This window comes from Xiphophorus maculatus, chromosome 9 (assembly GCF_002775205.1).
Source record: "Xiphophorus maculatus strain JP 163 A chromosome 9, X_maculatus-5.0-male, whole genome shotgun sequence".
NCBI classification, from domain to species: Eukaryota; Metazoa; Chordata; class Actinopteri; order Cyprinodontiformes; family Poeciliidae; genus Xiphophorus; species Xiphophorus maculatus.
Window position 1 is genome coordinate 1303523 of NC_036451.1, and position 24514 is coordinate 1328036.

The 24514-nt window shown below is 40.9% G+C and overlaps 1 protein-coding gene across 4 annotated transcripts; it reads left to right on the forward strand.

Moving 5' to 3' along the window:
• Positions 1-24509, forward strand: hps3 (HPS3, biogenesis of lysosomal organelles complex 2 subunit 1). 4 transcript variants are annotated; one of them, XM_023340213.1, is made up of 26 exons: positions 1-88; positions 198-318; positions 1226-1379; positions 1459-1530; positions 2517-2610; positions 3254-3327; positions 3682-3894; positions 5128-5191; positions 5456-5541; positions 6325-6442; positions 6663-6816; positions 6894-6976; positions 11550-11724; positions 11810-11891; positions 13154-13311; positions 13487-13588; positions 16500-16608; positions 17511-17731; positions 18155-18332; positions 19691-19924; positions 20227-20433; positions 21232-21408; positions 21491-21595; positions 22294-22500; positions 22580-22667; positions 23207-24509. In XM_023340213.1, exons 3-26 carry the CDS (start codon positions 1329-1331, stop codon positions 23332-23334), a joined length of 3180 nt encoding a protein of 1059 aa, XP_023195981.1. In that variant the 5' UTR covers positions 1-88; positions 198-318; positions 1226-1328; the 3' UTR covers positions 23335-24509. The 4 variants fall into 4 exon arrangements, with proteins under 4 accessions (XP_023195981.1, XP_023195982.1, XP_014326570.1 ...); XM_023340214.1 differs by having other exon boundaries at positions 5131-5191; XM_014471084.2 differs by having other exon boundaries at positions 1229-1379.
• The last annotated feature ends 5 nt before the right edge of the window (positions 24510-24514 follow it).

A 24514-nucleotide genomic window follows, 5' to 3' on the forward strand; every position in this document is an offset into this window, starting at 1 on the left:
CAACTCTCTTCCTGTTTCGCATGTAATCAATAAACTGCAGCAGTCGCTCAATGAGGAAGAGAGAAAATGCGGAGGTCGTAACAGTAATGTAAGTACTTTAGTTTGCTGCTATGACTTTTATTGTACATAAAACATTATTTAAAACCGGAATGGGACGAAAGTGGTGATGTAACTAATTGTTTGGATTTATTTTAAAGAACCAGAGCTGCTGCTGCTGCTCACAAGATCTCAGCATGTGATATCGATTAGTAAGGGAAGAGGACATCCTGCAGGACAACCGCTGCTTTGTTTCAACTGTCAGCCTCTACAGCCAACATGGTGAAGTAGATTTTAGTTTTAACGCCGAGAAACTCTTCAGGTTTCGTTTAGTTTCGATATTAGCAATAATAATAATAATGATGAAAAGTTTGGACTAAATTCATTCTGTAATGATGTAAATGATATTGAGAATTTAATTTTTTATTAAAGTAATATAAGCTCAGATCACAGATTATGTTTTTATAACTTTGGAAATTGGAGTTTTCTTCCTATTTTTGCATTGCATTTTCCTCGTTCAAGATCGTAAATACAAACTGAAAACATAATTTCAGTTGTACGGTTTTGTTCCATTTGGAAAACTCTACAGGATTGTCATTTTAGTCCTTTATCGTTATTTTTACATCTAAATTAAGTCCAGTTCTAAAACCTTATACCAGGTGGAGGTGTACAATTATACATTACAATGTATAATTGTACATTATAAAGATATTTCTTTATGTACAATTTCTGTTTAGTGAAACATTAATTCTGTTTGTTTTTTATTATTTTAGAAGCTTTGCCATATTATGTAAATTAATATTGATTTTTTTCCCTGACTTTAATATTTCTATGTAACCAAAAGAGAAATTAACTGTGCTGCAGGGTCTTCCATTGAGGTAGCAGTTTTACCTCCAACAGAAAATGATTTATGCAGCTAAACAACCTAACCTCCATCTGATTTTCTTTTTTTTTTTTAGCTCAAAACAATGCATCAGAGTGAATGCTGATGTGTTTAACGTCTGCAAATATTTCAGTTCTTAGTTTTGATACTTTTAATGTATTGAATATTTCAGAATTGCAACATTTAAAAGAGCATTTTTGCTGTCTAGTCTCTTCAATATGTCCATGGCAGTTCTGAATCTGATCAGCAACTATGATGAGATTTTCAATTCTGACTAAAAAAATCCTATTGATTGTTATTTTCCAGCAGTATTCCAATGGATGAAGTCTGCAGAAGAGTCATTTAACCAAACAGAGTGGAAAGAACAGCAGTTTGTATTTAAATTTACATCTTCAAACTAGGAGCAAACATGGTGCATGTCTACAACTGCCATCCTTTCACTTCACAGCAGATTGTACAGGTAAATGAACGGATGCTGAGCCAGATTAAATAACCAAAACAAACAAAAAAACAACAGCTCTTCAACATGTTTTGCTCAGGTGGAACAGGAACCTGGACTCGTGTGCTGTGGAGGCGGAGCGCTGTTTGTTGTGACAACAGGAGGATGCAAGGTGCGCTTAAAGTATTCCTCATTTATCCTGTTTTATTTGTGACAATGTGTTGGGGGGGGAGACAAAACATTCTGTTCATTGTAGATATATTCATTCAAGCATAGTTGAATAAATATATAAGTTACTCCTTAAACATTATTTTATTAGATGCAATATCACAGGTTTATTAAAAAATGTTTTAGATGTGGTGTATAGGTTTTAGTTATTTTACATTTTATGTTTTTTGAGTTGTTTATTGTAAATAGTGATTTGCTGTTGTGTATGATTGAGTATTTGGGCCATTATAGATAGGAAAAAATGGAAGAGTACATTTCCACCGAAAATTTTTTAGATTAATCTTAGAAATTTTAAAGTTTTTTTTCTAGAAAATTTTCTGAATTTGAGAAGTCAAACTTTCTGAGTTCTTCCTGCAAATCTTGTATTAAGATAAGATAAGATAAATCTTTATTGTCATTGTCACAAGGACAACGAAATTTAAAAGGTGCCATCAGTCAGTGCATATGCTTAAAAACAAGAAATAACTGTCTCACAATTCACACACAACTGTAAGAATTAACAAATAACTGGTAAAAAAACAACAACTAATAAATAAGAACAGCCACATTCTCACATACATCATTCATGATGATTAATGGTTGTTTTTGATTGCATTTAGTTTTGTTATTGCTAAAAACTACCTTTGGAGCTCAGAAATATTCCAGAGTTTTTTCTGGAATATTTCTGAGATTATTGTGAAAATGTTTTGCTTTTTGGCTGAACTTTACTCCAAACTAGATGTCGTAGTTCTGATACATAAATTTCCCCCATGGCGGGATTAATAAAGTTTACTTAGCTAGCTAGCTCGACGATGCTAGCTAAGTAGCTAGCTAACTAACTAGCTAGCGCGACATTGCTAGCTAGCTACCCACCTGCTCTTGAGAGTGATGCTTTATCTGACTGTAAGTATTTGTAAAAGATGTTAATATCTGTGTTTTAACTGGACCCAGGTGGAGGTGTACAATTTGGAAACGGAGGGCTGCCCTCTCATATGCCGCTTTGCTAGCATGGGCACAGTGAGGAGGATCCGGCACAGCTCCATCGGTACGGACACTTGCTCTTCTCCCCTATTGTTCCCCAGAAAATTATGCACACCCTTTAGAGAACTTACTTTTTATTTTTGTTTTAATGTATTTAAGTTTGAGGGGTTAAAGTGAGAATAAAAGGAGATGATGAAGGTATATAAATACTGTAATGACGCCAACACCGCAGCTGTAGTCCCGCCAAACAGGGTTTATTAGAAATAGGTACAAGCTGCTATTCCTGAGACTGCAGCTCACGCCTCCAACAAACGGGGACAATCAACCGTTAGCTTCGTTGCTAACTCCCCTCTGAACTCTCCCCCACTTCCGGTCCTGGTACTCCCGCTCCACCGATCCCCCGCCCACATGGCAGGCCTATCACATGAGAGTGGGAACCAGCAGAGTCAGAGAGGGAAAGCCCATAACACTCTAACAGAAAGGATCACAATGCAACTTATAACAAATACAAATAACCATATGGACCCCAGCAGAACTAAAACACAGAATCGTTACAATACTTTTTGAAGACATGGGTAGAACCTCTCCATTCCTTCTTTAGGCAACCATCTTTCTTTTTTCTCCCCCAGAGTTTTTGCAAAGCAGTTGGTAGGAAAATGTCAAATGACAGAGTTATTAATCATAATGCCTCTGATTGTCTCCTTCAGGAGACTACTTGGTAACCATAGAGGAAAAAAACAGCGCCACCTATCTGAGAGTTTACACAAACTGGCGGCACCAGGTACGCTGCTTATGTTTTCCTTAAGTAGTTAATTTTTGAACATAACTTTTACCTTTTTGGTGTAAACTGAACTGGGGAATCACCAGTTATTAAAAATACACCTTACTGTTTGCCATTTTAAAACTTTATTATAAATTCTGAACTTCTTTTTTTGAGTGGTAAATTAAATGCATTATATCATATTAAAACCTTATTTACTTCTACAAAAGCACATACATTGCACCTCTTTAAATAAGCAGATACATATGTTGTTTAATGCCATGTGGTGCATTCAGGTGCTGACAGTCATCTCTCTTTTGGCTTCTGTAAGATGCTCAGCCTGTTTTGGTGAGACGGTTCTTGCTTTCTGTTCAGGCGGAGGAGAAGTCCCGTGTTGGGGTGCGTTTATTGGGCCACCTGCTTCGCGGCGCGTCTGTCTGGGGCGGAGTGCAGATGGAGATCATTGAGATCCCGCTGTCGGAGCATCCCGTGTCCCTGGCATGCTGCGCCCTGACTGGAGACCTCCTGGTGGGCTGCGAGAACACGCTGGTTCTTTTCACTTTGAGGAGACACACCCAGCAGAACCTGGTAACAATCCTGACCACAGCTGGATGGTGTGGTTAGGTCAGTGGTGACCAGATGTGTTGCAACATGGGCCAGAATCCCAAAGTGGAAAATACTCCTTACTGTTTTTACAACTTAAAATGCAAAATTATTTTATTTCTTTCTTTTTGTTTACTTTGCTAAGTACAGAAAATGATTAGAGCCACTGAAAGAAACATTGAGAAAATCATGCTTTTTTTTCAGAATGCTGAATTTAATCTTAGAATTTTTTTATTTCTTCTCAGATTTGTGACTTTTTTTCATGGAATTCCAACTGTTCTCTGAATTCTAACTTTAATCTCTGAATTTGAACTTTTCTCTAAATTCTGACCTTAAAATCAGAATTCTTTTTTTTCCCAGTGAACCTAATCGTTTTCCGCAGCTCAGCAATAAATTAAACATGCAATATTTTAATGAAACAAAGTGGCAATTCTTTCTCTTACTAAAAGGCGGCGGACAGTTTTCGGTAATTTTTTTTCAGTTTATTTGGTACAGAAAATCTATTTTTTTTTACCCCTCCAGGGGGTCTTTTGTGGGCTCTAGTGTCCCGTATATGATAGTAGGCTGACAGGAAACAGGGAAGGAGAGGGAGGAAGACATGCGGCAAATGTCGTCGGGTCCAGGAGTCGAACCCGCGACGGCCGCGTCGAGGACTCAAGGCCTCCAAATACGGGTCGCGCTAACCGCTACACCACCACGGCACGCCCGCAGAAAATCTTGTAATCTATTCCCAGCAACAAAATAAGATTCTTCAAAAAACAGTTGTGCTATTAACCGAGTTTAATTGAAGAATTTATGTGCTCTAGTCTTTTTGAGTGAAAATTCACTGAATGTCTTTAGGGCGTCTTACCAAGAGCTTAAAATCCAAAGAAAATGTGGCTATTGAAATAAAATGCTTTGTGCCTCACACTTTCCATAAAAAAAAAAGCTAGAATTAAATTTGTAATTTAAATTCTCATGCTAAAAAATTACAAAGCGCCCACTAGAGGGTCAAATTTGTACCATGAAACAGTTCTAAGGGCCACAAATGGCCCCTGGCCCACAGTTTGGACACCTGTGTTTTACGTCTCCATACTTACATAAGTTCATTTGAGTCAAATGTTTGCCAGATGTTTTTTGTCTTTCAGGATTCCTGTTTAACTTGTTCCTTGGCTCAAACAGATTTATTGAATAACTTTATTTTGGAATAAATTTAAATATTCAGTCTGTTAATCCCAGCAGAACCAGCAGAACCTCCAGAGCTCCTGGTCCAACTCAGAGCAGAGCTGCAGTCAGAGTCCAGGTAATTTAACGTTTTGTTTTATACATTTTAAAACCTGAACACACTAAAGAGCACGTCTTACTTCATCAGAGTCTTTATAAATTCATATATGAATAAAGAAATTAAACGATTGACAAACATGTATAAATGATGAAATAAATGAAATGAAATAAAATATGAATGATTTTAAACAAGTAAAACATCAGCTTTTCCATTTTGCTGCTGTGACTCAGCTGATTTTTTATTTTATTTTTATTTATTATTTTTTATATGTTGTCCTTACAGGTCGAACTTCTCAAAATCAGGAACTTTCTGTGTTGGACTTTGAACGTTCGGTCATCCTGCATCTCTCCAAAATTACTCCTAAGCAGGTACTTTAACTCTCTGTTTTATGATTTCTATTTTCTAATATAAATGTTATATTCCAGCTTTAATAGTTTTGAGTTGTTGCTCAGTTTTACTCAGTTTTTAATATGTATTTTAATATACAGTATATTACATATTTCAGTAAATAAATATTTATATTATTTCTGTTTTGGTACTACATAAAATATTGTCGTATATTATGCATAAGCAAAAGGAACCACATTTTAAAATCTGAGATTAAGAATAAAAATGCATTTTGGGAAAATGGAGGATTTATTTTCTCTTTATTTATTTTGTCTAATAATGGATTAGCATTTGGGAACTTTAAGGTCCTAAAATTTGTAGTAAATTTTATTTGTCTGCATTATTTGAACCCAAAAAAGCTTTAAAAATTCTAAATTATTATATGTTAATTATGCTTTAATAAACATAAGAAATGTCTGATAGTAAAAATAAAATTAAGTGTGTTTTACCAATGTTTTAATTACAAGTTTTTTCAGAGACAAAATTATAAATGCTTTAATAGAGAACCATCACAGATTATTAAGCCTTTTTTTAATAAATCCTTTAATTTACAGTGAGTGACAGACATTTTTATGGTGGATGTTACCTAATAAATTTCATGAGACTAAAACTCCTCAAGATTTTTACTCTAATTAAATGCTCTGATTTATTTTAAACTATGAATTTAAGATGTACAAAATTACCTGCCTCCTTTGACTCCGTTTGTTTTGCTTTATTGTTGCAAACATTGAAAATATTAAAGCTATGTTTGCTTTCCCCTTTAGGTGGCGCTGTGTGGAGGTTATGTGGCAGTCCAGGCCGAGCTTGAAGTTCTGGTTCTGAAGCTGGAAGCAACGGCCGAGCCCACAGGCGTGGAAGAGCATTCAGATTCCTTTAAAAGTGGTAAAAACAAACCTCACATCAACAGCGTTTCATTTCTAGATGCTCTGCTGGAGTCTAAATGTAGAATAAGAAAACTGGATAAAAGAGGAATGGTCAGGTCGCCAGTTTGGCAGATATTTAAGACAACTAATCGATAACTATGGATATGAAATGCTTATTTGGTGGTACGTTTTCCAGCCGTTTCTTCCAGCCCTGATGGCTTCTGTGTTTGCGTGTTTAGAAGATTATCCAGAAGAGCAGAGTGACTTCCTGCTGGTTCCGAAGCACCAGGAGCTGCTGGGGGACGGAGCCAGAACCTGCGACGTCCCCGTCAGCGTGGAGCAGACCGGACTGGAGGACCGGAGGCACTACACGCTCTCCTACCTTCTCTTCAGGTGCTTTTCTGTTGTTTGAACAACATAGCATTGTGATGATGTTTCAGGATAGTGACCTGGACTTTTTTCTTCTGCAGGCGTTTTACTCCAGAGTTCTTTCAAGGCTGCAGTGTGGAGGAGATTCAGCTCCACTCGCTGCAGCTCCACCCCATGACCACCAGTAAGTACCAGCGCCATGACGGCCCCAAATCTTCCTGCTCAGCTTAATCAGGGATTTAATATAAGCATTCAAATTAGGGTTGTGCTGATTTCATTAATTTTGAGAGATCAGTGATCAGCTGATGCTTAGATGTGAAGCCGGTCTTATCTACCTCAGCTAAGGTCAAAAAAATCAACCGCTGTCCTCTTCTGCTCTCCTGTTGGAGAGGTTTGACTGATAGCCCCGCCCACCAGGTCATGTCTATGTGTTTGCAGTTAATAGTCACCATCCATCCATCCATCCATCTTCTTCCGCTTATCCGAGGTCAGGTCGCGGGGGTAGCAGCTTCAGAAGGGAGGCCCAGACTTCCCTCTCCCCAGCCACTTCTTCTAGCTCCTCCGGGGGAATCCCGAGGCGTTCCCAGGCCAGCCGAGAGACATAGTCCCTCCAGCGTGTCCTGGGTCTTCCCCGGGGCCTCCTCCCGGTGGGACGTGCCCGGAACACCTCACCAGGGAGGCGTCCAGGAGGCATCCTGACCAGATGCCCGAGCCACCTCAACTGGCTCCTCTCGATGTGAAGGAGCAGCGGCTCTACTCTGAGTCCCTCCCGGATGACTGAGCTTCTCACCCTATCTCTAAGGGAGAGCCCAGCCACCCTACGGAGAAAACCCATTTCGGCCGCTTGTATCCGCGATCTCGTTCTTTCGGTCATGACCCAAAGCTCATGACCATAGATGAGGGTGGGAACGTAGATCGACCGGTAAATCGAGAGCTTCGCTTTTTGGCTCAGCTCTCTCTTCACCACGACGGACCGGTACAGCGCCCGCTTGACAGCAGACGCTGCGCCAATCCGCCTGTCGATCTCCCGCTCCCTTCTTCCCCCATTCGTGAACAAGATCCCGAGATACTTAAACTCCTCCACTTGGGACAGGACACCCCCCCTGACCCGGAGAAGGCACTCTACCCTTTTCCGGCTCAAGACCATGGCCTCGGATTTGGAGGCACTGATCCCCATCCCGGCCGCTTCACACTCGGCTGCGAACCGCTCCAGCGAGAGCTGCAGATCACGATCTGATGAAGCCAAAAGGACCACATCGTCTGCAAAAAGCAGAGATGAGATCCTAAGGCCACCAAATCGGATCCCCTCAACACCTTGGCTGCGCCTAGAAATTCTGTCCATGAAAGTAATGAACAGAATCGGGGACAAAGGGCAGCCCTGGCGGAGTCCAACTCTCACCGGAAACGAGCCCGACTTACTGCCGGCAATGCGGACCAGACTCTGACACCGGTCATACAGGGACCTGACAGCCCGTATCAAAGGGCCCGGTACCCCATACTCCCGGAGAACCCCCCACAGGGCTCCCTGAGGGACACGGTCGAACGCCTTCTCCAAGTCCACAAAACACATGTAGACTGGTTGGGCGAACTCCCATGCACCCTCCAGGACCCTGCCGAGGGTGTAGAGCTGGTCCAGTGTTCCACGACCAGGACGAAAACCACATTGCTCTTCCTGAATCCGAGGTTCGACTATCCGACGGACCCTCCTCTCCAGGACCCCTGAATAGACCTTGCCAGGGAGGCTTAAGAGTGTGACCCCTCTATAATTGGAGCACACCCTCCGGTCCCCCTTTTTGAACAGGGGGACCACCACCCCAGTCTGCCAATCCAGGGGAACTGCCCCCGATGTCCATGCGACATTGCAGAGTCGCGTCAACCAACACAACCCCACAACATCCAGAGCCTTAAGGAACTCCGGGCGGATCTCATCCACCCCCGGGGCCTTGCCACCGAGGAGCTTTTTAACCACCTCGGCGACCTCGTCCCCAGAGATTGGAGAGCCCAACCCAGAGTCCCCAGGCTCCGCTTCCTCAGTGGAAGGCATGTTGGTGGGATTGAGGAGGTCTTCGAAGTACTCTGCCCACCGGCCCACAACGTCCCGAGTAGAGGTCAGCAGCACACCATCCCCACTATAAACAGTGTTGGTGCTGCACCGCTTCCCCCCCCTGAGACGCCGGATGGTGGACCAGAATCGCCTCGAAGCCGTACGGAAGTCTTTCTCCATGGCCTCTCCAAACTCCTCCCACGCCCGAGTTTTTGCCTCAGCAACCGCCCGAGCCGCATGCCGCTTCGCCCGCCGGTACCCATCAGCTGCTTCCGGAGTCCCACAGGCCAAAAAGGCCCGATAGGACTCCTTCTTCAGCCTGACGGCATCCCTCACCGAAGGTGTCCACCAGCGGGTTCGAGGGTTGCCGCCGCGACAGGCACCGACAACCTTGCGGCCACAGCTCCGATCGGCCGCCTCGACAATGGAGGCACGGAACACGGTCCACTCAGACTCCATGTCCCCCACCTCCCCCGGGACGTGTTCGAAGTTTTGCCGGAGATGGGAGTTAAAGCTCCGTCTCACAGGGGATTCCGCCAGACGTTCCCAGCAGACCCTCACAACACGTTTGGGCCTGCCAGGTCTGACCGGCTTTCGCCCCCACCACCGGAGCCAACTCACCACCAGATAGTGGTCAGTGGACAGCTCCGCACCTCTCTTCACCCGAGTGTCCAAGACATACGGCCGCAGATCCGACGAAACGATGACAAAGTCAATCATCGAACTGCGGCCTAGGGTGTCCTGGTGCCAAGTGCACATATGGACACCCTTATGCTTGAACATGGTGTTCGTTATGGACAATCCATGGCGAGCACAGAAGTCCAGCAACAGAACACCGCTCGAGTTCAGGTCGGGCGGGCCGTTCCTCCCAACCACGCCCCTCCAGGTCTCACTGTCATTGCCCACGTGAGTGTTGAAGTCCCCCAGCAGAACAAGGGAGTCCCCAGGAGGAGCACTCTCCAGTACCCCCTCTAAGGACTCCAAAAAGGGTGGGTAATCTGAACTGTCGTTCGGCCCGTAAGCACAAACGACAGTCAGAACCCGTCCCCCCACCCGTAGGCGGAGGGATGCTACCCTCTCGTTCACCGGGGTAAACCCCAACGTACAGGCGCCGAGATGGGGAGCAACAAGTATGCCCACTCCTGCCCGACGCCTCTCACCTTGGGCAACTCCAGAGTGGAAGTATGTCCAGCCCCTCTCAAGGAGACTGGTTCCAGAACCAGAGCCGTGCGTCGAGGTGAGACCGACTATTTCTAGCCGGAACCTCTCGACCTCACGCACTAGCTCCGGCTCCTTCCCCACCAGAGAGGTGACATTCCACGTCCCAAGAGCCAGTTTCTGCAACCGAGGGTCGGACCGCCAGGGTCCCCTCCCTCTGCTGCCACCCATCCCACACTGCACCCGACCCCTTTGGCCCCTCCCACGGGTGGTGGGCCCATGGGAGGGAGGGCCCATGTTTCCTCTTCGGGCTGAGCCCGGCCGGGCTCCATGGGTAAAAGCCCGGCCACCAGACGCTCGCCATCGTGCCCCCCCTCCAGGCCTGGCTCCAGAGTGGGGCCCCGGTGACCCGCGTCCGGGCGAGGGAACACCAAGTCCAAAGTTCTTGTCCATCATAAGGGGTCTTCGGGCTGCTCTTTGTCTGGTCCCTCACCTAGGACCTGTCTGCCTTGGGTGACCCTACCAGGGGCATGAAGCCCCAGACAGCATAGCTCCTAGGATCATTGGGACACTCAAACCCCTCCACCACGATAAGGTGGCAGCCCATGGAGGAGTTAATAGTCACCACTTTTCAAATTTTATTTGTATGGCACATTTCAGCATTTTTAGTTTTTAGTCTAGATTTAAAGGAACTCAGGGTTTCGGCTGTTTTACCATTTTTTCTGAATTGTTGTTCCAGATTTTCTTTCTTGCTATATTGGAGACATTTCAAACAAAAAGAATTGGAAATTAGCAGGTCGGTAATCTGTGATCAGCCAGAAAACTTCAATCTAATTAATACTCAAGCATTAGTACCTTTAAATATTTTGAATTTGAGCCATTTAATTAAAACTCACTCAAAGGTTAACCCTTTATTTAACCTGCAGCGGAATGCCCGCCTGCCGTTTTTTCTTTGTATTTTCTGGGGGTGAAGGTCAACAGAGCTGGTCATTAATAAATACGATTATTAATTTAAACTCTCAGAGGATTCTCTGTTTCAGATTTTTGTTTTAATTTTTATTTCTTGTTTTTTTCTGCTGGTTGGAAATTTCCCAATACCCAAAGTCCATGAACCTGATAAGAACCGGTTAGCTTTTGCCCTTAGCGGCACCAGAACCTTCTGTGCAAACTCTGATATAAAATGTTTGCTTGTTTCTTATTATGTGCGCAGCAGCAACGGCACAAATTGCACTGATGTGAAAACCTGGAGCCGATAGAAATACAAAGGCCTGATAAGGAAAGCTGTTGTCATGGAAACGGATTTAAATCCTAAATGATTCAGCTCCCATCTGTCACCTGACGTCACAACTACTGCAGACTTGTAGTGCTAGCTTAACAGAATTTCACCACCTTTATGCTTTACGCTTCAAGGAATGTGGGAAATCTCAGTATTGTCACAGAATAAAAATTTTTAAACACCAATTTTAAAAATTAATTTAAAAAAAAGAACTGCACAGGATTTGTCACAGAGGCTTTTGAAAACTGATTAATTTTAAAATAATTTCTCTGTCTCCAGGTAAGCAGTCGGCGTCTGTGGACGAACCGGCCTGCATGTTCTGCTTCTTCTCTCTTCCCACGGCGGGATACCTCTACAGTCTGAGGGGCGGGGTTGAGCTCCTCTCCACCTATCAGTATCCAGAGAAGGCGCTGCAGGCGGTGCTCACAGATCACCTGTTGCACGTCATAACCAGGTGCTTTTCAAGCCCTGAATTTTCAACGTGAAATATACACATTTTACTTATTTCACCAGTATTTTATGGTTGTTTTGATTTGCAGGAATGCGCTGCAGTCGTTTACGGTGCGTTGTGCCGCACTAGCAGCCAGGGTTGAAGACCCCTACATTGACACCACCATGAAGGTTTGACTCCATTTATTTACTTTATTTAGGACAATAAATGATGATTATACAATTTTGGTTGTTTTGGTCTCTTTGAAATTTTACACCAAATGTTTACATGCTTTGTAAAAACTTTCTGACATTAAATTGGACTAAAACTTTACTGTTTACGTTCGTTCGGATAGCTAAAATGTTTTTTTGTCTGCTAAACAAAATGTAAAAAAAAGTTTCTTTTTTTCCCTACATTTTGATAAACATTAGTGCGCTTATCCGTTTAAACAATTCATGAAAGCAAAGATTGTGATGTCACAGGTCTTCAGGCTTCTGATAGGCTAGTTTGCTGACTCATGTAGATGTATGTATAAATCTGGTTTCAAATCCAAGCAGTTGTGAATTTGCATCAGTTTTTGTGACAGTACTAGTGCAGTCTTTAATTTTTTTCAGTATTTTACTTTATAGGCTTACTGCAGACATCTGCTAGTATTTCTGGTTTTGTGTTTGGCTCTTTTACTTGAAGGTTTTCTGTAAAATATTCACTCTTCTGTAAGTGTTTTTTTTTACTTGTGCGATTCCTCATAGTTCAACCCTTATCCTTTAATTTGTTGTAATTTTAAAGACTTCTCTTTGCAAGTTATCGGCATCTTGGTGACATTTTCTCATGATATTTATCCATTTGTATCTCATTTAACACCCTCTAGTTGTTCATGTTGTTCAACTCCCTTATGTAAATGCAATAGTAAGCACCACTAACTAAGAACTTAGTTCTGCTAGCACTAAAGCAATTCACCAATACAGTATTTAGCAAAAGCTAATGCTAAAGCGCTAACTTCTATTCAAATTACATGATGTCATACACAGAAGTCAAACTTTATTTTAAACAATACCGGGTTGTTCTCCATGTGAATTCATTTTTTAACTTAAATTTACCGATGGGTTCCGCTAACTAAAGTTGTGCTAACTTTAAGCCACTAATCATAAACATTATGCTAATGCTAAAATGATACATCAACAAGGTATTTAGTGGAAGCTAATGCTAAATCGCTAACTTTAATTTGATTGTTGAACAAGTAAATTTATGCTTTAAAGTTTAAAAAGAAAAGGGTAAGCAAAGTGCGCAAAACCGTTTTTATGTTAGCATAAATGCTAAGTGAAAAATTAGCACAACTACCAGCAGATTAACAGATGTGTGCCCTCCCCTGCTTAAATGTCTGTTTTGTGATCTTAATATCTTGTGGAGCACATTGTGAGCATCTGTGAGAGGAACTCATGTTTGTGTTTTACAGGCTTGTCCACCGTGCAGCCTGGAGGTGTGTGCGCTCAGAATGCAGTTATTTATTGGTCTACGGTCGCTGTGTGTCTTCGGCCGCCATGTTGTCCTCCTCTCCACTGCTGACACAGAAGCACCAGAGGAAACAGAACGCCACACACAGCGCCGGGGCCTGTAGGTTTCACGCATGCTGCATCCAAACCGACACACATCTGTGTTTGCTATCATTTAGTATATTCAATTTTTAAAATCAAATATCTCATTAAATTGTTACACAAGGTTTTTAACAGTAGTAGTCCCCACAGGTATTTGTAAATCTTTTTATTGTACGTATGTGTTGTGATTTTAGCGATTTGAAAGAGCACAACATGCTGACTGGTATTTTCCTTGCTGTGGGAATCGATCCATCAACCACACCAGCTCTGGAGAACCTCCTGTCACGCCCCTTCCTGTAAGACAAACCCCAACCCAACCATCCAGCCCCCCCAAACCCGACCCACCGGAGAGTTGGTTGTCATTTTCAGGTCAAGCTGCTTTGGAAAAACACGCAAAATCTCATCTTTACACCGGTTGTTGTTTTTAAAGTAATCAGTTTGTTTTTAAGAGAAACTGGTGAGCGGCCATTTCTGTTTTCTCTCGATTACAGGGTTTGTTTTCTGGTGATGTTGAGACAGTAGCTGCGTTTCCATGTGCACAAATCTTTGCTGATATTATGCTAATGTCAAAAAAACACAATTTTGCGAATTCATAAGAAATTTAATTAAAATCACTTGTGAATGAGTTTGTTCACAAGATAACTCATTTAATATCGATTCAACGCTTTCAAATGACAACTTTTTATGAACGATATGATGCTGTCTGAAAACTACATTGTCTACAAAAAAACCAACTTCCTTCTACTTCCTGTCGTCTTTGTCGTTTCTTCCAGTAGTAACATCCGGTTGTTGATCATGTGACTCCTGTGATGCGAAAAAAACGTTTTCATTGCAGTTTTGTGAAATAAACTAAATTTGATCCGGCCAATAAACCACATCAAGCCGAGATGCAAAAACTTTATCAAAAAATGTGAGTTTTTTTCTAAAGTCTTGTTTTCATTAATCAAATTTATTTTTGTAATTTCAATTTGTGCATTTCTGTGATTAATGGAAAAGCAGCTACTTATCCTATTTTCTAAGTGACAACATTCATGTTCCGACGATCACAAGATTTACTTTGGAAAAATCAATTTTTTTCTTTGAGATTTAATATACATATAAAAATCTTTGCTTCTGGTCTTTATTGGTCCAGTTTCCATTTGCATTAATTATTAAAGTTTAAATATACGTTTACATTTGTGTGCGATGCTGCAACTTGGCCTGAAAGAGACAACCAGACCCATTTAGAGATTAAACCTAGCTTAGCTGCTGTTAACTCGCCTAACCGCGCCCAGTGTGAGCAAACTAATAATGTCATAACGTCAAAGTGTGAAATAAAATAAGACTTCTGTTGTTTTTTGTTTTTTTTTTACTAATTTAACCAGAGTTTTTATAGGTCCTTTAATTTCCCAATAATTTTTTTTAAAAAAGAGGTTCTTTTAATTTCCTAATGTTAATATATTTTATTTTAAAATATTAAAATATATCTAAATATATTTTAAAACATGTTTTAAAATGTATATTTTTCAAAAATTACAAAAATATACAATAAATCAGAGCAGCAACCTTCATGGGGCTTTTTTAACTCGGGGTGTCCAATGTGAGGCACGGGGGCCGTTTGTGGCCTCTGGACAGAGTTTGTGGCCCATCCAGCGCAGCTTGTTGCAGATGGAGATTTTTTTATTTGTAATCAGGGTTACATTTAGCAAATTTGAATTTGAAAACTAGATGCCTTTATTATGATACAAGAATCATGAAAAATCCTTTTTAAGTTTTGGATAAAAACAAATAAAACAAAAAAACTAAGATCAAAAGTATAAATTGCCAGTTTTTTTTTTTTTACTTTCTTGCACCATGAAAACGTTTGACTTGATTTTGACCCAGGTGATAAAAAGTTTGGACACCCCTGCTTCACCTATCAGACCAAATGCAGTTTTTGGATCAATACGCAGATCCTCTATAGAACAGATGCTCTGCTACGTCATTTTAACATGCTGACTAACTGTAGACTAACTGCTCTGTTGCTCCCCTGTTGATTTTAATTGCATGGATTCAGAGAGATTCTTGTTGAAAGTGTTGGTTGTGATTGCAGTAGTAGTGATCACAATAACAGTGAACACTTTCTTCTCGTTTTAGTTTTTCATGCATGTCTCATATAAAACGAGATGTTTAATGAAAACTTTCATTTTCACAATGGGATTTGTACTCTTAAAACAATATATACATTTGGTTTTTTGTTTGTTTTTTTAAAAGCTGAAATTGCCCAAGTTTTGGCAATTTTGCACAAAGGTTTTATGGAAATGGAAATTTTATTTTGAGAAGTAGTTTTTTCCTTTCTTTTTTTAAGAGGTTGTGAAACACTGGAAATGTTTCTCTTCAGCTTAATTTATTAATCATTTACTTTTATCATTTTAGTATAAATTATAACCAGTTAATGCATCAAACCAGTCAGAGAAGGGATTAATAGTAAAACAATAAATCCATTTAAGACTGCTAAATATTCAATTCCATTTTTACCATATGTAGCAACAGCATAGCTAAAAGGAAAAACTGCCTGCCTGCTTACATCTGGCAAACTCAAATTATTATTATTATTATTTTGTTTGATACAACAGAATTATCACTTTACATAACCTGAAGATGAAATTTGCCATGTTATTTCTACATTAATTATGTCTATGGTGTTTATTTCTTCTGCAAGCACAGATAATTTTAGTTTGTTTTACTGCTAGGTGTACAGGAAAGTGAAAGCCATTTATTTTTATTCATTTTTGGATAATACAGTGGTGTGTGTTGTGATGTTTTTGGGAAATTTTAACTGAGTTTTTTCCAAACTTATTTGGACATTTTTCTCCCTCTGTTTCCAAAGTGGAAATGATTCAAATTGTTCAATTGCAACGCAGATTATTTCTTTTTTTCTGATGTTTTGTTTAATTAAAAAAAGGGTCGGTTTCAGAGTTTGCATGGCCCAGATCCATAAGACTTTATCTAATATGCATCGTTTTACGAACTAAAGAAATGATTCTGCTTTTCCCTTCAGTTGTAATACTTTGTTTTTATTTAAATGAACACTAAATAGCTTGCAGACAGTTTCCAAGTGGATATATTCGGAGATGAAACACTTCTTTGGAAATGTTTGGGATTAGATGGAAGGACACCAGCGGAGGATTTCCCAGATTTTCATGGTGTTCTGTGTTTCTGACCTTTGTTTCCTGTTTTTGACCTCAGGAGCAGGAGGTGGGCCATCTCATCCCCCAAAGAAACCAGTCCTGTTGGACACGGGTGGAATCTGTATGTTGTCGACACCGTACCTCCCATCACGCTCCATCAGGAGATGGTAACAACAAAACTCTCTAAAATAACCATATAACCATCATAAATATGATTAGACTTCACAGTATTATAATAATTTAAAAAACAGAAGAGTTTCTATATATCAGAATATGAGGTTAAGCTCCTTTTCGAACAAATTGTGTAAAAATTCATTTCAATTTGTCTTATTATTATTTTTTTGCTGTTTTCACTTTTTGTTGTTTAAACTAAATGAATGAATTAGCACTGGACAATATGGCAGAAAACGCATCACAATGTTAGCGTTTCATATCAATCAATAATTATTGACTAGTTGTTTGTTTTAAATATCTAAAATGTTACCAAACTGTTGGCATGACCTTTCCTGTTTTATCCACAGTTTTCACTCCATGCCATTGTTTTTATTTTTAAAGACTTATGAGGCACAGTGGAGAAACTTTAAACTGCTCCTGCACAAGTACTCGCCAAGTTGTTGCTAGGTAACCAAACCTTACTCACCAAGTTGTTGCTAGGTAACCAAAACTTACTCACCAAGTTGTTGCTGGGTAACCAAAACTTACTCACCAAGTTGTTGCTTGATAACCAAAACTTACTCACCAAGTTGTTGCTTGGTAACCAAAACTTACTCACCAAGTTGTTGCTAGGTAACCAAAGTGGGAGTGATTCCACCAACCTAGCTTAGCTAGCCATGAGAGATTGAGCAGTTAAAGCGTTTCCTCTGCCTACATCCCCCAGAATGCAGTGGGTATCTATCACAATATATATTATTGATTTACTGCGCAGCCCTAAAATGAATAAATATTTACACATATAATGGCATGTCCTGAGAATCAGCTGTTCTCTCAGAAGAAACTTTAATAACTGCACAGGTATTTATTTGTTGGGGTCATTTTGAGTTTTTAGGATTGTCTTGTTTATGTGTGCCAGGTTGAGTACAGCCAGCGCTACGCAGAGACTAACCCACAGGGCCTGAGTCTTCGTCACCTCCTCAGTGAAGCCCACCTCCTCCTCCGCTCCTCCCTGCTGGAGTCGTCAGAGCAGCGGCAGGCCAGCGAAGGCGTCAGAAAGATGGCCGCCCAGACATACGGGGAGGAGCTGGAGGAGGCGTTCAGACAGAACTCCGCCCAGCTTGGAGACAGTTTCAGCAGGTACCAGCGCTCTAAACTCTGTTCAGGCTGATTAAAAATGAATCGTTCATGTTCCACTCTTATCACATGTCTTTTAAAATAACTTGTCATTCTATATTTTGATGGATTACATCAGTTGTCAATCAGCACATCAATTAAACTGCACATTATTTGCAACCTGGGTTACATGTTAATCAGTGGTGGGCACCACTAGCTACAAGTTTTGTTGAGCTATTCCTAAAGCGCTATGGCATTAGTTTTGCTAACACTAAGGTGCTACACCAACATAGTATTTAGTGGAAGCTAATGCTAAAGTGCTATACCAATATAGTCACAGCTAGAGTTGTAAATTCCTCCTGAAATTTGTTTTTGTGACGACTCTCCATCTTGTCAGTTTATTTTAAAATGTTAATAAAGCCCAGCTCTTGTTTTGTGTCCTGGTAGGGGCAGTCAGAAGGATTGTCATCTGGCTTTGCCGTACTACAGGATGTCTGGTCTGTCGGTCACTGAGGTTATGTCCAGAAACCGTCCACTCCCAGGCAGTCCTCACTCCTACGGACCTGGTTTCCTGTTTTATCTCAAGAATTACCTGTTAGAGGAAACTGACCAGATCCTCGGTCAGGTATGAAAACCTTAAATTCTCTCTGAATTTTAATGATAAACATTACATCTGCTAATGTGTCTGTCATGCCTCACTTTGAATTTGCTGAATTATTTTACTTTTAAAGGGGATCTATTACGCAAAATTCACATTTTGAACTTCCATTTGGGTCTCAACCTGAGGTGGAAATTAGCACCCGCCTCTGGCTAAATGTGGGTAAAAGTATGAAACTGTGTGTAAATTGGAGCAACGCACCGGCCACTGTGGCGGGTTGACAATTTGAACAGAAAGTTAAAAAAAAAGCTGCATTCAGTTTGAACTTCTGTCCAGGGGAGGACTGACCACCTGGAGTCCAGACTGATGGATTTACTATCCATATCTGGTGGCCTTACGCTGTCATCATTTAACAAAAAATGATATTAAATCTCATTTTTATCGACCGTGACAGCCCATTGGTTGATTTTATTGATAAACATTGGGCAGATCCAATGAAATCACTCGGTCCTCCTTGGCCCGCCCCTACCCTCTACGTTTATAAATGGCGCCATTTCAGCTAACGGTTAGCTGCTAACCGGAGTCCGAGAAAAATGATCGGATACGAGACGAGGCAGGTCGGAAAAACTACGACAAAAGCTAAAAAGCGCATTAGCCCATTCAGAAAAATGTGTCAAACTAACCAATATGTTATTTACCACACTAACTTTGACCGTTAGAAGGGATTCAGTAACGGACAAGGAGAGGGAATTAGAGATTCAGGGGCTTTATTGTCGTCGGAGGATGATGATGAGAAAGACGTGACCAGGAACAGATTGAGGAAGAGTTCAGATTAGCTTCTGCTGCCCGGTAAGAAGGAGTGAAAATGTTCATAAAGAAAAAGTTTCATGCAGGCAGGAAGGCAGGTGTGTGTGAGGGGGAAGCTAGCACTAAGCTAACAGGAAGTCAGAAAAACTCTGGAGTAACACAAGAATGATGATGATGGCCCGTGGAATTAATAATGAACACGTTCTGAGATAGTTTAGTAATAATTGTAATAAGTAAAGGAAACAGTTTTATCCCGTTTGGTCAGCTGGTTTTACCAATATATGCTCTGTACAATGGCTGCTGGATAATACAAGAATTTTGCTGTTGACTTACCATCCAGAAATCACTTACTGCATTCTTGTTGGTTGTGCAGGAGGCTCCACTTCTGCTTTTCAAAGATATAACTGACTAAAATGTCATTATCTAAGAATGATTTTGTGCCACATGTTTTGTTTAGCCCATAGACCGATCCTAACCAGTTCAAGAAGCATAATTGGTCACCTTTAAGCTCATAAAAGGATGAAGTTAAACAAAAAAAAAATCTAAAACTGAGTTTTTCTGTCTTTGTGTCAAATCAGGAAGACGCAGATGAGGTCACTAGAATTTTCAGCCAATCAGAGCCCTCGATGCTGGTCAGCGCGTGCGCCAGCCCGTGCATGATGAATGTCGACCCGGCTGCAACGCTGCAGATTTTACAACGTCTGGAGGAAACGGCTGGCGTGTCGGTGCCTCTGACAATCACCATGGCGACCATGATGCTGCGCCTGGGCAACATGGCGCAGTACACGGAGCTGATGGAGCGACACGCTGAGGTGTGTCATACTTCATACACATGTTGTTTCTCACTGTCTGGAGTTGAATCAGACCAAACATTTCTTTTTTTAAGTTGTTTTGAATTACCAAAATTATTTCTTTTTTTTTTGTCAGAAAACTTAGCAAGAACCTTTAGTTGTTTTAGACTTTTGATCTGATGTAACTTCAGACATGAGGGGAAAAGTTTGTAGATCTCAGGTTTCAACCGGATATAGAAAATAATAATTACACATTTTCAAATAGGTGTGTTGCATGTTTTCTTGCATCAATATGTGGGTTGAACTCTGTGTTGCGCATTCAGATGCTGCTGGTGTACGGGTTCATCGAGGAGCCGAGGTTGCTGCTACACACAGCAGGAGGAGGAGGAGGAGGGAAACACCCTCAGGTGCGTCCGACGGCGTTGGCCGCCCAGCTGGCTGATTCCCAGCCTGGACTCCTGGTGGCGGCCATGGTGGCTTTACACGAGAACAACAAGGTGCAGCTGGAGCCGGCCGATCATGTCTTTAAGGTCCGTCGCTGCTGCAGAGCCCCCTGGTGGACATGGAGGCGATTTGTTTTTCTTTTCTGTTCCCCAGCTAATAAAATTTTTAAATACATCCTCATCTATTTTCCATACAGTCAGAGTGATAAAAAAAAATACAATTTAAAGTAAATAGTGTTTTTACATTCTTTACTCTTTGGTGCAGAAAACTGGTTAAAATTTGATCTATTTGTTTTTGTTCAGTGGAGATGAGACTCACATGAAAACGGCCGTTTGTTAACCGTTCAGACTGAATGGAAAAACTTTATATTGTTGCCAAAAACGTTTGATATTCAACATGCCGCACTAGTAAATACATTATTGTGAAGGAATTAATTTCTTTTTGTGAGGTAACCTATCAGAACAATACCCCCCATGTCCTCTAGATCAGTGGTTCTCAAACTTTTTTCAGTGATGTACCCCCTTAAAAATATATTTTTAGTCAAGTACCCCCTGACACGGGCAAAACATTTTTGGAATAAAAAAGAGGTGCAGTGCTGTAAATACCTTGTAAATACTGAATATAAAATTCAGTGCATGAACACACATTTATATTTTATCGAACTTTTTACAAAATAATTTTTCCCAAGACTTATTATGAGGAGCCTACTGATTTTTTAAAGATATTTTGAAAAGCTTCACGTACCCCCTGCAGTACCTCCACGTACCCCCAGGGGTACGCGTACCCCCATTTGAGAACCACTGCTCTAGGGGAGCCGTACACTGATCTGTCTGAACGCTGCGGAGCCAGATGTTCTGTAGGTCCTGATGTTGTTTTGTTTGCAGGAGCTGGGATGTGAGAGCAGCCTGCAGGTGGACTTTTGGGAGGCGATGCTCATGGCGTCCTCCCAGGATGCCGTCATTCAGGAGCTTGTGTTCCGACTCGCTTCGGTTTACATCGACCGACTGACGGCCGGCGAATCACCAACAAAACACAAGTCGCTGAAAAGTGTGGATGACCTGGTAACGGTTACGCCGCCGTCTGTATCTGAGAGCTTTTCCTCTGGCGGTTTGACTTCAGTCCTGCTCTGTGTTTTGCTTTCAGATCAGCTGCTGCTCTCATTATGGCGCCCTCTACCCGTGGCTCACGGTCCTGAACCCAGCTCAGACTTCCAGCTACCAACACCAGGAGGCGCTGCACAAACTGCAGGTGTGGAGATAGAAGGATGGATAAAAAAGAGGAGTGGAGCCACTAAAATGGACTTTCTCAGAAATCTGATTTTAAACTCAGAATTTTGATTTTGAACTCAAAATTCAGCTTTTTTTCTCAGAATCTTGAATTTTTTCAGATTTCAGAATTTTTTTATCAGGAAAAAAAACACTTTATTTTATTCCAGCGTTTCTCAATTCCGGTCCTCAGGCCCCCCTGCCCTGCATGTTTTAGGTGTTTCCCTTCTGCTACACACCTGGATTGAATCTGTGGATGATCAACAGGTTTCTGCAGCACTTGATGGTCATGCAATCATTTGAATCAGCTGCTCTGGAATAGAGGCACATCTAAAACATGCCTGAGGACTGGAAAGAGAAGCACTGTTTTAATCATACTTTAATGTACGAATTTTGACTTTTATTGACAAATTCTGACTTTAGTTTATGAATTCTGACATTTTTCCCACTTGTTTCCTCAGAATACCCTGTTTTTCTACAAATTCTGACTTTCTTTCCATCCAAAGTTTGCAATTTGTTTCCCCAAATTTTTACATTTGTTTCCTCAGAAGGCTAGCTTTAAAATCAGAAGTCAAAGTACATTTTTTATTTTGTTTTGTGGCCCTTCTCCCCTCCCATAACTGTCTGGATGTGGTCATGAGGTCAGACTGATGTAACTGTCCCTGCTGCTCTGTCCTGCAGTCGTTGCTCTGCGGTCCGTCCCTCTCCATCGGCAACGTTGCTCCTCTGTTGGAGAGTCTGTCGGAGGAAACGCTGTGGGGCTTCAGCCTGCACCTCCTCTGTGCCACCAGAAGGGGGCACTATGGCAGCAGCATTGAGCGGTTGTTGGACCGCTGTCCTCAGGCCATCATAGCCTACGCCAACCACCAGCTGCAGGACAAACACATGGCATGTCCCTCATTTACTTTATTTTATTTGTTGTTGTTTTGTTTATCGTTTTATTGACTTTTCTCATGTTTTCTTCCAGGCTCTCTGGTGGCAGAAACTACTTCCTGAGTTGTGCAACCGGACGAGAGCGGCCGCTGACAACGGCTTCCTGCTCGGAGCTCTGACAGGTGGAGAAAATGTCCCAACTGTAGCAGAAAAATGCAAATCTGATTATCAAAACAGTTTAACATGAGCTGCAGCTAATTTTATTATTTTGAGTCTTAAAACAAAGTTCAACTTCATTTTATTAGCTCAATTTGTAATATACCAATTAAGTTGTAATTTTATGAGAATTTGTACTAAAAGTTGCTTCAAAACGAAGGAAACTGAACATGTTATGAAGTTTTACTTGGTATCTGCTTTACAAATAAAGAAATTCTTAATGTTTTCACACATCAGCATTAAATTATAATCGATTAGCAGGACTTTGTGCAAACAGCTGTGGGACTTGCTGAGTTTCACGTCAGATCTCGGAAAATCTTTGCTTCTTTTCTCGTTCGCTTCCCGTAATTTTACGATTTTCGTCTGATAAATATTCTTCATCCTGTTCATATTAGACTCTGTTCTCATAATATTACGACTTTGAAGAATTAGAGCCTAATAGAGCCTGTTATATTCTGCTTTATTGACACAAAATGCTTATCGACTCTGGTCTCCATGCCGACAGAGACGCTGGTGGTGGTTGCCATGGAGACGAGCCCCGCAGAGTTTCTGGAGCTCCTGCCAGACGACGGCTCGGCGTCGTTCTTCCTGCCTCACCTGTTGACCTGCGGCCAGAAACACCTGCCGGCCTGAGAGACGCCGACTCAGCAAGAACAGAAACGCAAAGCAAAGCATTTGATGGAGCTGAAAATGACGTCTTGTTCCTGCTGCTGTGGAGACAGAACAACATTTTTAGTTTTTTTCCTAAGAGTTTCAGCATGTGAATTTTTAAAGTACTTAATGTAAATCTGAATCTTTTAAACAGTTTTATGGCTGTAAAATCAGACTGGTGATCATTTATCATGGATTCCAGTCAAACTTTACTTCCTGCTTCATTTCGTTCATGTCTGAGTAAAATATCTGTGATATGAAATGTCTTGTTGAAATGGTGAGAACAAAATCTCTTTTCTTAGCTTTTTTTTCTTTGGTGTTTATTGAAAATAAATATTTTTTTCAAACTACATTATGAAAAAAACAGTTTGCTTTGATTTCCTGGAATATTTTTGTTAAAACTGAATTATTTTGGCTTCTTTACTGTAAAACAATCCCAATAATAATGTTTTGTGATTTTGTCTCCAGACTGTTTCTGCATGTATGTCCAGGTTGGAGACACTGGGTTTGCAAATTAAGCCGAAATTTGGATTTAAAGAGTTTTTATTTTCTTTTTCTTTTTGTACATTTAGCTACTGGAAACATCCTGAGGCCTGGTAAACCTGGAATGTCCTTCTGATGGTTGCAGTTGGATGATAAGCATTAATCAGGCTAACAATGTAAACGCTATGTAATTACATCTATACGGAACCATATTAATGCCAATGCTTTGTCGTTATAACGAGATTTTTAAAACTTGTTGTAATGATATTTATGTCTCATTAAAACCAAAATATCTTTTCTGTTAAAAAAGAAAAGTTGCAGCAGTAAAACAGCAACACTTTCTAGTATTTTTAGACGTCGACATAGAAAGCCCCTTCACGCCTTTCTGACAGGTTATAATCTGCCTGGATTATAGACTGATTCATTTTTGGTCAACTTATTTCCTGTTTTAATAAACTTTTGTGTTTTAGCAAGGTTTGTTATGAAACATTCCCAAACTCTTAATGTTTTCCTTCCACTCAACTTTCCAGTAAAATGTTTCTATACTGCTCTGTGTGTACAAACATTTTTGGGGGATTATTCTCCTTTAGGAGGGTTTCTATAGCTGTATTTCCATTAATAAAAAAATTATGCAAATTGAAAGTACATAAATAAATTTGCTTAGTAGAAACTTGTTTTT